We start from the raw sequence: 18,756 nt of genomic DNA, 5'->3' as shown, positions 1-18,756 counted from the left end.
GATATGTCTATTTTAATGATAGGAGTATTATGAACAAAGGGGATGAGCTTAGAGCGTGGATCGGTACTTGCAGCTATGATGTTGTGGCCATTACAGAGACTTGGATGGCTCAGGGGGAGAAATAGCTACTTAGAGTGCCAGGCTATAGATGTTTCAGAAAGGACAGGAAGGGAGGCAAAAGTGGTGGGGGTGTGGCACTGCTGATCAGAGATAGTGTCATGGCTACAGAAAAGGAGGAAGTCATGGAGGGATTATCTACTGCAGCGGTCCCCAACCACCGGGCCGCAAAGCATGTGCTACCGGGCCATGAGGGAACAATATGAGTCAGCTGCACCTTTCCTCATTCCCTGTCACGCACTGTTGAAGTTGAACATAGGGTTGCCAACTGTCCCGTATTTGCCGGGACATCCCGTGTATTGGGCTAAATTGGTTTGTCCCATATTTCCCCCGCTAAGGAAGGCTTCCCCCGTGCAAGCCTTCATGGTCATGGTAGACTTTCCTGGGGCAAAGTGTCCCGGGATTTGACTGCTACTTTTGTCCCTTACTTGGGAGTGAGAAAGTTGGCAGCCCTAACTGTAAAGGACATGTTGAGGTAAGTTTAACCCTACTTGAACACTACTTAAACACCCTCCACCCCTGGTTGGCCGGTCCGCAAGAAAGTTGTCAATATTAAACCGGTCCGCGGTGCAAAAAAAGGTTGGGCACCCCTGGTCTACTGAGTCTCTGTGGGTGAAAGTTAGAAACAGAAAGGGGTCAATAACTCTACCGGGTGTTTTTTCATAGATCACCCAATGGTAACAGGGACATCAAGGAGCAGATAGGGAGACAGGTTCTGGAAAATGTAATAATAACAGGGTTGTCATGGTGGGAGAGTTTAATTTCCCCAATACTGATTGGCATCTCCCTAGAGCAAGGAGTTTAGATGGTATGGAGTTTGTTAGGTGTGTTCAGGAAGATTTCTTGACACAATATGTAGATGAGCCTACAAGAGGAGAGGCTGTACTTGATTTGGTATTGGGAAATGAATCTGGTCAGAATCTGGTCAGATGTCAGATCTCTCAGTGGGAGAGCATTTTGAAGATAATGATCACGGTTCTATCTCTTATACCATAACATTGGAGAGGGATAGCGACAGACAAGTTAGGAAAGCTTTAAATTGGAGTAAGGGGAATATGAGGCTATCAGGCAGGAACTTGGAAGCATAAATTGGGAACAGGTGTTCTCAGGGAAATGTACGGCAGAGATGTGGCGAATGTTCAGGGGATATTTGCGTGTGGTTCTGAGCAGGTAGGTTCCAATAAGACAGTGAAAGGATGGTAGGGTACAGAAACTGTGGTGTACAAAGGCTGTTGTAAATCTATTCAAGAGGAAAAGAAAGGGTTACGAAAAGTTCAAAAAACTAGGTATTGATAGAGATCAATAAGATTATAAGGCTAGCAGGAAGGAGCTTAAGAATGAAATTAGAAGAGCCAGAAGGAGCCATGAGAAGGCCTTGGCAGACAGGATTAAGGAAAATCCCAAGGCATTCTACAAGTATGTGAAAAGCAAGAGGATAAGACGTGAGAGAATAGGACCAATCAAGTGTGACAGTGGAAGAGTGTGTAAGGAACCAAGGAGAGAGCAGAGGTACTTAATGAATATTTGCTTCTGTATTCACTACGGAAAAGGACCTTGGCGATTGTAGGGATGACATTCAAGGTCTGAACTGAAAAGGTTGAGCATATAGATATTAAGAACAAGTATGTGCTGGAGCTTTTGGGAAGCATAAAGTTGGATAAGTCACTGGGACCAGATGAGATGTACCCCAGGCTACCGTGGGAGGCGAGGGAGGAGATTGCTGAGCCTCTAGTGATGATCTCTGCATCATCAATGGGGATGGGAGAGGTTCCATAGGATTGGAGGGTTGCGGCTGTTGTTCCTTAATTCAAGAAAGGGAATAGAGATAGCCCAAGAAATTATAGGCCAGTGAGTCTTCTTCAGTGGTTGGTAAGTTGATGGAAAAGATCCTGAGAGGCAGGATTTATGAGCATTTGGAGAGGCATAATATGATTAAGAATAGTCAGCATGGCTTTGTCAAAGGCACGTCATGCCTTACGAGCTTGATTGAATTTTTTGAGGATGTGACTAAACGCATTGATGAAGGTAGAGCAGTAGATGTAGTGTATGTGGATTTCAGCATGGCATTTGGGAAGGTACCCCGTGCAAGGCTTATTGAGAAAGTAAGGGGGCATGGGATCCAAGGGGATCTTGCTTTGTGGATCCACAACTGGTTTGCTCACAGAAGACAATGAGTGGTTGTAGACGGCTCATATTCTGCATGGAGGCCGGTGACCAGTCATGTGCCTCAGCGATCGGTTCTGGGACCCCTTCTCTTTGTGATTTTTATAAATGACCTGGATGAGGAAGTGGAGGTATGGGTTAGTAAATTTGCTGATGACACAAAGGTTGGGGTGTAGTGGACAGTGTGGAGGGCTGTCAGAGGTTACAGCGGAACATATAGGATGCAAAACTGGACTGAGAAGTGGCAGATGGAGTTCAACCCAGATATGTGTGAGGTAGGTCAAATATGATGGCAAAATATAATATTAATGATAAGACCCTTGGCAGTGTGGAGGATCAGAGGGATCTTGGGGTCTGAGTCCATAGGACACTCAAAGCTGCTGCGCAGGTTGACTCCATGGTTAAGAAGGCATACGGTGCATTGGCTTTCATCAATCGTGGGATTGAGTTCAACAACCGAGAGGTAATGTTACAGCTATATAGGACCCTAGTCAGACCCCACTTGGAGTACTGGGCTCAGTTCTGGTCACCTCACTACAGGAGCGATGTGGAAACTAAAGAAAGGGTACAGAGGAGATTTACAAGGATGTTGCCTGGATTGGGGAGCATGACTTATGCCAATAGGCTGAGTGAACTCGGCCTTTTCTCCTTGGAGCAGCAGAGGATGAAAGGTGACCAGATAGAGATGTATAAGTTGATGCCAGGCGTTGATCATGTGGAACATTGGAGGCTTTTCCCCAGGGCTGAAATGGCTAGCACAAGAGGGCAGAGTTATCAGGTGCTTGGAAGTAGGTACAGAGGAGATGTCAGGGGTAAGTTTTTACGCAGAGAGATGAGTGCGTGGAAAGGGCTGCTGGCAACAATGGTGGAGGCGGATACATTTGGGTCTTTTAAGAGACTCCTGGATAGGTACATAGAGCTTAGAAAAATAAAGGGCCATGGGTAACCTCAGGTAATTTCTGAAGTAAGTACATGTTCGGAACAACTTTGTGGGACGAAGGGCCTGTATTGTGCTGCTGGTTTTCTATGTTTCTAGATAAGGCGTAAGATTGCACATTGGCCATTGGAATACTGAAACTGTTCAGTCTGAGAGGTGATTGAAGCATCAGTGTGGCAGTAGAGCTGAAATTCAAGCAGAATTGGGCAATGTCTTTTTTTGATTGAGGCACGACTGCGCAGGTACGTGGATGTCAGTGAGTTAGACTGGTGAAAGGAATTTAAACAGAGGTCATTTTTTCTTCCGTGGTTTGATCGAGGCATGACTGTGCAGGCACGTAGATGTCAGCGAGTTAGACTGGCGGGAAGAATTTAAAAAGAAGACAGCTTTACAGAGCAGGTGAGAGGGAGAAGAGGATCAGAGTATGAGGGCTTTGGCTCAACAGGGCATTGGCAATAACACGCCGAGGCGAGGTAAGTTAGTTGTGAAGAATAGGAATAGGAAGTATATCTGTGAGGCCAGTGTTCTGTACTAGGTGTTAGGCGTTGTATGTGGGATGTCTGGGAGACTCTCAGTCTCCCAGCCGGCCATATCTGCACTAGGTGTGTCGAGCTGCAGCTCCTTAGGGACCGGGTTAGGGAACTGGAGATGCAGACTTCGTCTGGTCAAGGAAAGTGAAGAGGTGATAGAGCGGAGCTATGGGCAAGTAGTCACACAGGGGCCTGGGGAGACAGATAAGTGGGTTAGGAGAGTAGGGCATGAGGCAGATACTAGAGAGTACCCCTGTGCTGTATCCCTTGATGCTTGAGTATTGTTGGAGGAGATGGCCTACCTGGGGGAAGCAACAGTGTCCGCGCTTCTGGCATAGAGTCTGTCCCTGTGGCTCAGAAGGGTAGGGCAAGTAAGGGGATGGCAGCAGTGATAGGGGCTCTATAGTTAGGGGGTCAGCCAAGCAATTCTGTGGATGCAGGAAAGAAACACGGATGGTAGTTTGCCTCCCAGGTGCCAGGGTCCAGGATGTTTCTGATCGCATCCACAGTATCCTGAAGTGGGAAGGAGAACAGCCAGAGGTCGTGGTACATATTGATACCAACAACATAGGTAGGAAAAGGGAGGAGGTCCTGAAAGCAGACTACAGGGAGTTAAGAAAGAAGCTGAGAAGCAGGACCACAATGGTAGTAATCTCAGGATTACTGCCTGTGCCACGTGACAGTGAGTGTAGGAATAGAGTGAGCTGGGGGATTGGAGCAGGGGCCAGGGATTCAGATTTCTAGATCATTGAGACCTCTTTTGGGGCGGGTGTGACCTGTACAATAAGGACGGGATGCACTTGAATCTGGGGGTGGAGGGTGGGGAGGTGGAACCAATATCCTGGCAGGGAGGTTTGCTAAGGCTGTTGGGGAGAGTTTAAACTAGAATTGCAGGGGGTTGGGAACTGAACTGAAGAGACAGAGGAAGGGACAGTTGGCTCAGAAATCGAGAAAGCTTGCAGGCAGTGTGAGAAGCAGGATAGGCAGCTGATAAAGAAGGGATGAGCTGAGACTGATAGTTTAAGATGCATCTATTTTAGTGCAAGAAGCATCCTGAACAAAGTGGATGAGCTTAGAGTGTGGTTCAGTACTTGGGGCTACAAAGTTGTGACCATTACAGAGACTTGGATGGCTAAGGGGCAGGAATGCCTACTAAGAGTGCCAGTCATTAGATGTTTCAGAAAGGACAGGGAGGGAGGCAAAAGAGGTGGGGGCGTGGCACTGCTGATCAGAGATAGTGTCACAGCTGCAGAAAAGTAGGAAGTCATGGATGGATTGTCCACTGAATCTCTGTGGGTGGAAGTTAGAAACAGGAAGGGGGTCAATAAGTCTACTGGATGTTTTTTACAGACCACCCAATAGGAACAGGGACATCGAGGAGCAGATAGGGAAACAGATTCTGGAATGGTGCAATAATAACAGGGTTGTCGTTATGGGAGATTTTAATTCCCCCAATATTGATTGACATCTCCCCAGAGCAAGGGGTTTAGGAGCATAGAAACAGAGAAAACCTATAGCACAATACAGGCCCTTCAGCCCAAAATGCTGTGCCGAACATGTCAATACCTTAGAGATTACCTAGGGTTACCCATGGCCCTCTATTTTTCTGAGCTCTATGTACCTGTCCAAGAGTCTCTTAACAGACCCTATTGTATCTGCCTCCACCACTGTTGCCAGCAGTCCATTTCATGCACTGACCACTCTCCGCGTAAAAAACATACCCCTGACATCTCAGGTTTAGATTGGGTGGAGTTTGTTCGGTGTGTTCAGGAAGTTTTCCTGACACAACATGTATATAAGCCTCTAAGGAGAGGCTGTTCTTGATCTTGTACTGGGAAATGAACTTGATCAGGTGTCAGGTCTCTCAGTGGGAGAGCATTTTGGAGATTGTGATCACAATTCTATCTCCTTTACCATAGCATTGGAGAAGGATAGGAACAGACAAGTTAGGAAAACGTTTAACTGGAGTAAGGGGAAATATGAAGCTATCAGGCAGGAATTTGGAAATATAAATTGGGAGCAGATGTTCTCAGGGAAATGTACAGTAACAGTGTCACAAATGTTCAGGGGATTTTTGCGTGGCGTTCTGCATAAGTATATTCCAATGAGACAGGGAAAGGATGGTAGGGTATAGCAACTATGGCACAGAAAGGCTGTTGAAAATCCAGTCAAGAAGAAAAGAAAAACTTATGAAAGGTTCAAAAAACTAGGTAATGATAGAGATCTGGAAAATGATAAGGCTAGCAGGAAGGAGCTCAGGAATGAAATTAGGAGAACCAGACGGGGTCATGAGAAGGCCTTGGTGAGCAGGATTAAGGAAAACCCCAAGACATCCAACAAGTAGGTGAAGAGCAGGAGGACAAGAACGTGAGAGAATAGGACAAATCAAGTGTGACTGTGGAAAAGTGTGTATGGAACTGGAGGAGGTAGCAGAGGTACTTAATGAATACTTTGCATCAGTATTCACTACGGGATGACTTACAATATATTGAAGAGCTTGAGCATATAAACATTAAGAAAGAGGATCTGTTGGAGCTTTTGGGAAGCATCAAGTTGGATAAGTCACTGGGACCAGACGAGATATACTCCAGGCGAAGGAAGAGATTGCTGAGCCTCTGGCAAAGATCTTTGCACCATCAATGGAGATGGGAGAGGTTCCGGAGGATTGGAGGGTTGCAGATGTTGTTCCCTTATTCAAGAAACGGAATAGAGATAGCCCAGGAAATTATAGACCAGTGAGTCTTACTTCAGTTGTTGGTAAGTTGATGGAGAAGATCATGAGAGGCAGGATTTATGAATATTTGGAGAGGCATAATATGATTAGGAATAGTCAGCATGGCCTTGTCAAAGGCCTGATTGAATTTTTTGAGGATATAGGAATAGGATGCTCTGGAGGATGAACAAGTGGCTGAGGGACTGGTGTAAGGGGCAGGGTTTCAGATTCAGGATAATTGTGACCTCTTCTGGGGCAGGTGGGACCTGTACAAGAGAGACGGGTTACACTTGAACTACAGGAGGACCAATATCCTTTCAGGGAGGTTTGTTAGTGCTATTGGGGAGGCTTTAATCTAGATTTGCAGGGGGATGGGAACCAGAGTGCCAGAGCTGACAGTGTGGCTGGGGTGAAAATAAATGATGTTAAAAGTTCAAGCAAGTCCACTAATAGAAAGGTTGTGAGTGGTGGTAAAAATCTTCAGAGGTGTATATATTTCAATACTAGGAGTATTGCGGGGAAGGCGGATGAGTTGAGGGCGTGGATTGACACGTGGAATTATGACGTTATAGCAATTAGTGAAGCTCGGCTACAGGAGGGGCAGGACTGGCAGCTTAATATTCCAGGGTTCCGATGTTTCAGATGTGATCGAGGCAGAGGAATGAAAGGTGGGGGAGTAGCATTGCTTGTTAGGGAAAATATTACAGCAGTGCTCAGGCAGGACGGATTAGAGGGCTTGTCTACTGAGTCCTTATGGGTGGAGCTGAGAAACAGGAAAGGTATGGCCACGTTAGTGGGATTGTATTATAGACCACCCAATAGTCAACGAGAATTGGAAGAGCAAATCTGCAGGGAGATAGCAGGCAATTGCAGGAAACATAAAGTTGTGGTGGTAAGGGATTTTAATTTTCCATATATTGATTGGGACTCCCATACTGTTAGGGGTCTAGATGGTTTAGAGTTTGTAAAATGTGTTCAGGAAAGTTTTCTAAATCAATATATAGAGGGACCAACTAGAGGGGATGCAATATTGGATCTCCTGTTAGGAAACGAGTTAGGACAAGTGACGGAAGTCTGTGTCAGGGAGCACTTTGGTTCCAGTGATCATAACACCATTAGTTTCAACTTGATCATGGAAAAGGATAGATCTGGTCCTAGGGTTGAGGTTCTTAACTGGAAGAAGGACAAATTTGAAGGAGTGAGAAAGGATCTAAAAAGCATGGATTGGGATAGGTTGTTCTCTGGCAAGGATGTGATCGGTAGCTGGGAAGCCTTCAAAGGAGAAATTTTGAGAGTGCAGAATTTGTATGTTCTTGTCAGGATTAAAGGCAAAGTGAATAGGAATAAGGAACCTTGGTTCTCAAGGGATATTGCAACTCTGATAAAGAAGAAGAGGGAGTTGTATGACATGTATAGGAAGCAGGGAGTAAATAAGGTGCTTGAGGAGTATAAGAAGTGCAAGGAAATACTTAAGAAAGAAATCAGGAGGGCTAAAAGAACACATGAGGTTGCCGTGGCAGTCAAAGTGAAGGATAATCCAAAGAGCTTTTACAGGTGTATTAAGAGCAAAAGGATTGTAAGGGATAAAATTGGTCCTCTTGAAGATCAGAATGGTCGGCTATGTGCAGAACCAAAGGAAATGGGGGAGATCTTAAATAGGTTTTTTGCATCTGTATTTACTAAGGAAACTGGCATGAATTCTATGGAATTAAGGGAAACAAGTAGTGAGATCATGGAAACTGTACAGATCGAAAAGGAGGAGGTCCTGGCTGTCTTGAGGAAAATTAAAGTGGATAAATCCCCGGGACCTGACAGGGTGTTCCCTCGGACCTTGAAGGATACTACTGTTTTTTTGTAATATAATTTTTATTGAATTTTCAAAAGGAATACATGAAAAATAGAATCTACCCTCCCCCCTCCCCTTAACCCTCCCCCCCCATATATAGTCCTACCTAAAAGGAAAGAAAGAAAAAAGAAAGAAAGGAAGAAAAGAGCCACCTGGGTGTTGGAAGGTTTCCACATGCTCCATGGGATTCAAGATAAATTTGGTATAATTATTCGTTACTTTCCCCAAGTGACCAAAGTCTTTATCGGAGCACTTAAATATGCCATCCTATCTTTTGTAAATAAGGGCACCAAATATTCAAAAATGTTACATATTTGTCTCTTAAATTATAAGTAATTTTTTCGAGTGGAATAGAACTAGCCATTTCATTATTCCAACAATCCATACTTAAATATGAATCAGATTTCCAAGTAACTGCTATAGTCTTCTTAGCTACTGCCAATGCAATTTTTATAAATTCTTTCTGATATTTATTCAATTTAAGTTTCGGTTTATCCCTTCAATATCACCTAATAGAAATAATACAGGGTTATGTGGAAGTTGAGTTCCAGTAATTTGTTCCAATAAGATTCTTAAATTTATCCAAAAGGGTTGAATTTTAAAAGAAGACCAAGTAGAATGTAAAAAAGTACCAATTTCTTGATTACACCGAAAACATTTATCAGATAGATTTGAATTTAATCTATTTATTTTTTGCGGTGTAATATATAATTGGTGTAAAAAATTATATTGTACTAATCTAAGTCGAACATTTATTGTATTTGTCATACTGTCAAGACAAAGTCTTGACCAATTTGTTTCATCAATATTAATATTCAGATCTGTTTCCCATTTTTGCTTTGACTTATGGGTTCCTTGTTTAATTGTCTGTTCTTGAATCAAATTATACATACAAGAAATAAATTTTTAAATTTTCCCTTTTTGTATTAAAATTTCAATTTCATTCGGTTTTGGCAAAAACATTGTTTGACCCAGCTTACCTTTTAAGTAAGCCCTTAATTGAAAGTAACAAAAGAAAGTATTATTAGATATTTTATATTTATCCTTTAATTGTTCAAATGACATCAATATACCTCGTTCAAAACAATCTCCTATAAATTTAATCCCTTTTTGGTACCAATTATATAAAAGTTGATTGTCCATTGTAAAAGGAATAAGTCTGTTTTGGAACAAAGGCCTCCTTGCTAATAGAGATTTCTGTGTTTCATTATCAACATTTATCTTATTCCATAGATCAATCAAATGTGCTAATATAGGAGATTCTTTCTTTTCCCATATCAATTTAGATTCCCATTTATATATAAAATCTTCAGGTCTATTTTCTCCTATCTTGTCTAGTTCTATTTTAATCCATGCTGGTTTTTGATCATCGAAGAAAGATGCAATAAATCTAAGTTGATGAAAAATAATCCAGGAAATTATAGGCCAGTAAGTTTAACGTCGGTAGTAGGTAAGTTATTGGAGGGAGTACTAAGAGACAGAATCTACAAGCATTCGGATAGACAGGGACCTATTAGGGAGAGTCAACATGGCTTTGTGCGTGGTAGGTCATGTTTGACCAATCTATTGGAGTTTTTCAAGGAGGTTACCAGGAAAGTGGATGAAGGGAAGGCAGTGGATATTGTCTACATGGACTTCAGTAAGGCCTTTGACAAGGTCCCGCATGGGAGGTTCGTTAGAAAAATTCAGTCGCTAGGTATACATGGAGAGGTGGCAAATTGGATTAGACATTGGCTCAATGGAAGAAGCCAAAGGGTGGTAGTAGAGAATTGCTTCTCCGAGTTGAGGCCTGTGACTAGTGGTGTGCCACAGGGATCAGTGCTGGGTCCATTGTTATTTGTCATCTATATCAATGATCTGGATGATAATGTGGTAAATTGGATCAGCAAATTTGCTGATGATACAAAGATTGGAGGTGTAGTAGACAGTGAGGAAGGTTTTCAGAGCCTGCAGAGGGACTTGAACCAGCTGGAAAAATGGACTGAAAAATGGCAGATGGAGTTTAATACAGACAAGTGTGAGGTATTGCACGTTGGAAGGACAAACCAAGGTAGAACACACAAGGTTAATGGTAAGGCACTGAGGAGTGCAGTGGAACAGAGGGATCTGGGAATACAGATACAAAATTCCCTAAAAGTGGCGTCACAGGTAGATAGAGTCGTAAAGAGAGCTTTTGGTACATTGGCCTTTATTAATCAAAGTATTGAGTATAAGAGCTGGAATGTTATGATGAGGTTGTATAAGGCATTGGTGAGGCCGAATCTGGAGTATTGTGTTCAGTTTTGGTCAGCAAATTACAGGAAGGATATAAATAAGGTTGAAAGAGTGCAGAGACGGTTTACAAGGATGTTGCCGGGACTTGAGAAACTCATTTACAGAGAAAGGTTGAATAGGTTAGGACTTTATTCCCTGGAGCGTAGAAGAATGAGGGGAGATTTGATAAAGGTATATAAAATTATGATGGGTATAGATAGAGTGAATGCAAGCAGGCTTTTTCCACTGAGGCAAGGGGAGAAAAAGCCCAGAGGACATGGGTTAAGGGTGAGGGGGGAAAGTTTAAAGGGAACATTAGGGGGAGCTTCTTCACACAGAGAGTGGTGGGAGTATGGAATGAGCTGCCAGACGAGTTGGTAAATGCGGGTTCTTTTTTAACATTTAAGAATAAATTAGACAGATACATGGATGGGAGTTGTATGGAGGGATATGGTCCATGTGCAGGTCAGTGGGACAAGGCAGAAAATGGTTCGGTCCAGCCAAGAAGGGCCAAAAGGCCTGTTTCTGTGCTGTAGTTTCTATGGTTCTATGGTTCTATGACTAAACACATTGATGAAGGTAGAGCCATAGATGTAGTGTATATGGATTTCAGCAAGCCATTTGATAAGGTACCCCAAGCAAGGCTTATTGAGAAAGTAAGGGGGCATGGGATCCAAGGGGACCTTGTTTTGTGGATCCAGAATTGGCTTGCCCACAGAAGGCAAAGAGTGGTTGTAGATGGATCAGATTCTGCATGGAGGTCGGTGACCAGTGGTGTGCATCAGGGACTGTTTTGAGACCCCCTACTCTTTGTGATTTTTATAAATGACCTGGACGAGGAAGTGATGGGATGGGTTAGTAAATTTGCTGATGACACAAATGTTGGGGGTGTTGTGGATAGTATGGAGGACTGTCAGAGGTTACAGCGGGACATTGATAGGATGCATAACAAGGCTGAGAAGTAGCAGATGGAGTTCAACCCAGATAAGTGTGAGGTGGTTCAGTTTGGTAGGTCAAATATGATGGGAGAATACAATATTAATAGTAAGGCTCCTGGCTGTGTGGAGAACCAGAGGGATCTTGGGGTCCAAGTCCATAGGACATTCAAAGCTATACATAGAAACATAGAAAACCGACAGCACAATACGGGCCCTTCGGTCCACAAAGCTGCGCTAAACATGTCCTTACCTTAAAACTACCTAAGCTTACCCATGGCCCTCTATTTTCCTAAGTTCTATGTAGCCGTCCAGGAGTCTCTTTAAAGACTCTATCGTGTCCGCCTCCACCACCACCGCCGGCAGCTCATTCCATGCACTTAACACTCCCTGCATAAAAAAACTGTACCTATTCCAAGCACCTTAAAACTGTGCCCTTTCATGCTAGCCATTTCAGCTGTGGGAAAAAGCCTCTGACTATCCACACAATCAATGCCTCTCGTTGTCTTGTCCATCTCTATCAGGTCACCTCTCATCATCTGTCACTCCAAGGAGAAAAGGCCGAGTTCACTCAACCTATTCTCATAAGGCATGCTCCCCAATCCAGACAACATCCTTATAGATCTCCTCTGCACCCTTTCTATAGTTTCCACATCCCTCCCGTAGTGAGGCGACCAGAATTGAGCACAGTTCTCCAAGTGGGGTCTGACCAGGGTCCAATTTAGCTGCAACGTTACCTCTCGGCTCTTAAACTCAATCCCATGATTGATGAAGGCCAATGCACTGTATGCTTTCTTAACTACAGTCAACCTGCATAGCAGATTTGAGTGTTCTATGGACTCAGATCCCAAGATCCTGTGATCCTCCATGCTGCCAAGAATCTTGTCACTAATGCTATATTCTGCCATCATATTCGACCTCCCAAAATGAACCACCTCACACTTATCTGGGTTGAAATCCATCTGCCACTTCTCAGCCCAGTTTTGCATCCTATCAATTTCCCGCTATAACATCTGACAGCCCGCCACATTATCCACAATATCCCCAATCTTTGTATCATTAGCAAACTTACTAACCCATCCCTCCAGGTCATTTATAAAAATCACAAAGAGTAGAGGTCCCAGAACAGATCCATGAGGCACACCACTGGTCACCAGCCTCCATGCATAATAGGACCCGTCTACAAGCCAGTTCTGGATCCACAAAGCAATGTCCCCTTGGATCCCATGCCTCCTTACTTTCTCAAGAAGTCTTGCATGAGGTATCTTATCAAATGCCTTGCTAAGATCCATATACACAACATCTAAGGCTCTACCTTCATCGATGTGTTTAGTCACATCCTCAAAACATTCAATCAAGCTCGTAAGGCATGACCTGCCTTTGACAAAGTCATGCTGACTATTCCTAATCATATTATGCCTCTCCAGATGTTCATAAATCCTGCCTCTCAGGATCTTCTCCATCAACATACCAACCACTGAAGTAAGACTCACTGGTCTATAATTTCCTGGGCTATTCCTACTCCCTTTCTTGAATAAGGGAACAAAATCCACAACCCTCCAATCCTCCGGAACCCCTGCCATTGATGATGCAAAGATCATCGCCAGAGGCTCAGCAATCTCCTCCCTCGCTTCCCACAGTAGTTTGGGGTACATCCGTACGGTCCCAGTAACTTATTCAACTTGATGCTTTCCAAAAACTCCAGCACATCCTCTTCCTTAATACCTACATGCTCAAGCTTTTCAGTCCGCTGCAAGTAATCACTGCAATCACCAAGATCCTTTTCCGTAGTGATTACTGAAGCAAAGTATCCATTAAGTACCTCTGCCATCTCCTCCAGTTCCATACAGGTTCACTGCGTGGTTTAGAAGGCATACAGTGTATTGGCCTTCATCAACCATGGAATTGAGTTCAAGAGCCGAGAGGTAATGTTGCAGCTTTATAGGACCCTGGTCAGACCCCACTTGGAGTTCTGTGCTCAGTCCTAGTCACCTCACTTCAGGAAGGATGTGGAAACTATAGAAATGATGCAGAGGAGATTTACAAGGATGTTGCCTGGATTGGGAAGCATGCCTTATAAGAATGGGTTGTGTGAACTTGGCCTTTTCTCCTTTATGCGACAGATGATGAGATGTGACATGATAGAGGTGTTTAAGATGATGAGAGACATTGATTGTGTGGATAGTCAGAGGCTTTTTCCCAGGGCTGAAATAGCTAATGCAAGAGGGCACAGTTTTAAGGTGCTTGGAATTACCTTTGTGTTGGGCACATGGCCAAGTGGTTGAGGCATTCGTCTAGTGATCTGAAGGTTGCTAGTTCGAGCCTCAGCTGTGGCAGCATGTTTGTGTCCTTGAGCAAGGCACTTAACCACACATTGCTCTAGTGACTGTACGAGGAGTGTGCCCCACACAGACTTCCAATCTGCGCCTTGTAAGGCATGAAAATGCCCGACGCAGGCCTCTCATGATCTGAGTTGACGTTCCCCTGGAAGTAGGTACGCAGGGGATGACAGGGGTTAGTTTTTACGTAGAGAGTGGTGAGGTCGTGGAATGGGTTGCTGGCAACAGTGACGAAGGTGGATACGATATGGTCTTTTAAGAGACTTGTTGATAGATACATGGAGCTTCGAAAAATAAAGAGCTATGGGTAACACTTAGTAATTTCTAAAGTAAGTCCATGTTCGGCACAGCATTGTGGGTTGAAGAGCCTGTATTGTGCTATAGGTTTTTTCTGTTTCTACGTTAACGAGCTAAAATTAGGTAGTCTTGTTGGAAAAGATATGTTCAGAAGCACAGATCACAGTCAGGCAGGATCTTGAAACCATGACCTGTTAAATTCAGCCTAATCAGGGGAGGGAGATGATATCAGTGGTTAATTACAGCCTGGACCAGAGCAAACAGATTGATCTTCCAATATTTAACTGAAGGAGAGCACACTTACATTCCAAAGCGTGTCCATTTAATCGCGATGAGTTTTTGGACGACAGGATGCATGATGAGATCCAGCTGTCGATACTGAACAATCACTTCAAGCTGAATCATTTTTGCAGGCAAAAATGAAAAAAAAAACATTTTAGTGACCAATTAATATATAGCTTAAGACTCGCTTAGCTATTCATTGTGGAGTATTAACAAAATTTTTAAAAATCTTTATCCCTGGCATTACTATTTTAACAAATATGGAATATAGTAAATTTTTGAAGGCAATTGGCCTAATTTTGCAATACAAATGTAGAAGAAAATTTGAAGTAGACCCAAATGAAACAGCAGCTTTGATTTGATGCATTCTTTACAAAAATCATTAACAAAACATTGAAATTGAGCATTAACTCTGCTCTGCCACAATTACAGATAAAGTTTGTATCAAGATTTGAGAGAAGAGATTCTGCAGAAGCTGTATATCCAGAGCAACACATAGAAAATGCTAGAGGAACTCAGCAGGTCAGGCAGCATCCATGGAAATGAATAATCAATCAATGTTTCAGGCCAAGACTTTTCACCAGGACAGATTTGACAATCATTTTGGTGCTACATACACTAAGTTTGTGTGGTAAGCAGCAATAAAAAATTACCAGCACACAAAACCAACTGTTGTGTAAATGTTGGAAATTTTTCTTTCAAATCCATGGAACAATGTGAATAAACTTGTGTCCATTATGAAGTGCAGAATCAAGAACTCAGACCATTGAAAATCACAAATAGAAGCTTGAGTTGGCCATCCGGTTCTCTGTACTCCCTCTGGAACTCAAAGTCCACCTCAGCACCAGTCCCCGCACTTTCCTCACAACCTTTGATGCATAACAGCATCGATTTTTGTTTTAAGTAAATTCAGTGACTGTATCTCCACAATCCTCTGAGACAATTCCAAGGGTCTCGGCCTGATGAAGGGTCTCGGCCTGAATCGTTGACTGTACCTCTTCCTAGAGATGCTGCCTGGCCTGCTGCGTTCACCAGCAACTTTGATGTGTGTTGTAAACTATGTACTTACTTTCGTACACTGTCATAGCTTTAGAGGTAATTCCTCATATACCGTCTAGGTAGTCTCCAGCCCCTTGGTATGAACATAGAATTCTCCAGCTTCCGGTAATTCCCTCCCCCTCCCTTCCCCTATCCCTATGTCACTCTGCCCCCTCACCCAACTGCCTATCATCTCCCTCATGGTTCCACCTCCTTCCACTACCCATTGTGTTTTCCCCTATTCCTTCTTCACCTTTCCTGCCTATCACCTCCCTACATCCCCTCCCCCACCCCTTTATCTTTCCCCTTACTGGTTTTTCACCTGGAACCTACCAGCCTTCTCCTTCCCACCCTCCCTCCACCTTCTTTATAGGGCCTCTGCCCCTTCCCTCTACAGTCCTGATGAAGGGATCAGGCCCAAAACGTCGACCGATCTTTTCCACGGATGCTTCCCAACCTGCTGAGTTCCTCCAGTGTATTGTGAGTGTTTCCGTGGAAACGAACAGTCAACATTTTGGGCCAAGGCCGTTCTTCAGGATCCTATTTCTCGGTTGCCTTTGTTGAGGTTTTGAGCTGCCTCAAAGCAAATTGGCTATGATTTGTCACATTTTGGTTCTACCACATTTAGACACGAATAAAGAAGGGAAGTCTCAACGGAGGACAACATTGAGGATAAGTTGTGAGGTAAATGTTTCAGTAATTATCTTAAGGTAATGTAAAAGGTGGAAGTGCTTGTGAGTGTAGATATGGAGCCAAGAAAGAGAGGAGATTTAAGAGGAGAAATACTTATGTTTGTATGCACACAAATCCATGATGTAGGAAAAAAGAAATATAGGGAAACCAATCAGAAAATAAATTTTCAGAAGTGTAGCCAGTGAAAGCGGCCAGTGAAGGAGTGGAGCTTTGAGGCTTTGACTTGGGAGGTTTTGACGAGAAGAGGTGGAGGACAAACTTGCTCACAGTTAGTCTTTACAATGCCTCTTGAGACGGTGATGTGCCTCTCATGTGAGATGTGGCAGTCTTGGGGGAACGCCCCTCTCCCGCAGAATCACATCTGACAGAAGTGCATGCGGCTGGCAATCTGGAAGACCGTGTAAGGAATCTGGAGCAGCAGCTGGATGACCTTCGACTCATAAGGGAGAATGAGGCAGTCATAGATGAGAGCTACAGGGAGGTAGTCACAACTAGGCTGCCGGAAGCAGGTCATTGGGTGACAGTCAGGGGGGGAAAGCGAAGGTGAGCAGACAGGTAGTGCAGAGCATCCCTGTAGCCATTCCCCTGAATAATAAGTTTACTGTCCTGGGTACTGTTGATGGGGATGACCGACCAGGTGTGAGCCACGGTGGCAGGGCCTTTGGCACAGAGCTGACTCTGTGGTGCAGAAGGATGGGACGGAGAAGAGGAGAGCTGTCGTCATTGGAGACTCTATAGTCAGGGGAGCAGACAGGAGATTTTGTGGATGTGAGAAGGACACCCACATGGTTTGTTGCCTCCCGGTGCCAGGGTCCGGGATGTCTCTGACCGGGTGCACGGCATCCTGGTACAAGAGGGAAAGCAACCAGAAGTTGGGATACATTTTGGTACCAACGACATAGGCAGGAAGAGGGATGAGGTCCTGAAGTGTGAGTTACGGGAACTAGGCAGAAGGCTGAAGAACAGGACCTCAAGGGTGGCATTTTCAGGATTGCTGCCAGTGCTATGTGACAGTGATGATGAGAATTGGAGAAGATGGCAGTTGAATGTGTGGCTGAGGACTTGGTGCAGGGTTTTAGATTTTTGGATCATTGGGATCTCTTCTGGGGAAGGTGGGACCGGTCCAGATTGGATGGGTTGCACCTGAACTCGAGGGGGAGCAATATCCTTGCAGGTAGGTTTGCTAGCATGGTTGGAGAGGGTTTAAATTAATTTGCAAGGGGGGTGGGACCCAGAGCGATAGAGCAGTGAAAGAAGTGTATGGAGTAAAGCCGGATCTAACATATAGAGAGACTTTGAGGAAAGAGAAGCAGAATAAACGGTGTAAAGGTAGTAAGGTAGAAGGGCTGAAGTGTGTGTACCTCAATGCAAGAAGCATCAGGAACAAAGGTGATGAACTGAGAGCTTGGATATACACATGGAATTGTGATGTAGTGGCCATTACAGAGACTTGGCTGGCACCAGGGCAGGAATGGATTCTCAATATTCCTGGATTTCAGTGCATTAAAAGGGATGGGGGGGGGAAGGGGAGGAGGGGTGGCATTACTGGTCAGGGATACTATTACAGCTACAGAAAGAGTGGGTAATGTAGCAGGATCCTCTTTTGAGTCAGTATGGGTGGAAGTCAGGAACAGGAAGGGAGCAGTTACTCTATTGGGGGTATTCTATAGGCTCCCTGGTAGCAGCAGAGATACCAAGGAGCAGATTGGGAGGCAGATTTTGGAAAGGTGCAAAAATAACAGGGTTGTTACCATGGGTGACTTAAACTTCCCTAATATTGATTGGCACCTGATTAGTTCCAAGGGTTTAGATGGGGCAGAGTTTGTTAAGTGTGTCCAGGACAGATTCCTATCACAGTATGTTGACAGGACGACTAGGGGGAATGCTGTACTTGATCTAGTACTAGGTAACGATCCGGGTCAGGTCACAGATCTTTCAGTGGGTGAGCATCTGGGGGACAGTGTCCACTGCTCCCTGGCCTTTAGCATTATCATGGAAAAGGATAGCATCAGAGAGCACAGGAAAATTTTTAATTGGGGAAGGGCAAATTATGATGTTATAAGGCTAGAACTTGCGGGTGTGAATTGGGATGATGTTTTTGCAGGGAAATGTACTATGGACATGTGGTCGATGTTCAGAGATCTCTTGCAGGATGTTAGGGATAAATTTGTCCCGTGAGGAAAATAAAGAATGGTAGGGTGAAGGAACCGTGGGTGACAAGTGAGGTGGAAAATCTAGTCAGGTGGAAGAAGGCAGCATACATGAGGTTCATGAAGCAAGGATCAGATGGGTCTATTGAGGAATATAGAGAAGCAAGAAAGGAGCTTAAGAAGGGGCTGAGAAGAGCAAGAAGGGGGCATGAGAAGGCTTTGGCGAGTAGGGTAAAGGAAAACCCCAAGGCATTCTTCAATTATGTGAAGAACAGAGGTATGACAGGAGTGAAGGTAGGACCGATTAGAGATAAAGGTGGGAAGATGTGCCTGGAGGCTGTGGAAGTGAGCGAGGTCCTCAATGAATACTTCTCTTCAGTATTCACCAATGAGAGGGAACTTGATGATGGTGAGGACAATATGAGTGAGGTTGATGTTCTGGAGCATGTTGATATTAAGGGAG

The 18,756-nt window shown here is 44.1% G+C and overlaps 1 protein-coding gene across 1 annotated transcript in view; it reads right to left on the bottom strand.

Annotated features, from left to right (window-relative positions):
* Window positions 1-18,756, bottom strand: part of LOC140202419 (uncharacterized) — a 174,612-nt gene that overhangs the window by 66,420 nt on the left and 89,436 nt on the right. Inside the window, exon 12 of the mRNA XM_072267286.1 lies at window positions 14,435-14,526. Coding sequence (XP_072123387.1) covers window positions 14,435-14,526 — 92 coding nt within the window. The remainder of the gene's footprint in view (window positions 1-14,434; window positions 14,527-18,756) is intronic.

Source organism: Mobula birostris, chromosome 9, assembly GCF_030028105.1.
Source record: "Mobula birostris isolate sMobBir1 chromosome 9, sMobBir1.hap1, whole genome shotgun sequence".
Taxonomy (NCBI): domain Eukaryota; kingdom Metazoa; phylum Chordata; class Chondrichthyes; order Myliobatiformes; family Myliobatidae; genus Mobula; species Mobula birostris.
The sequence above is the reverse complement of the archived record's forward strand: the minus strand, read 5'-3'. Positions and strand labels throughout refer to the sequence as shown.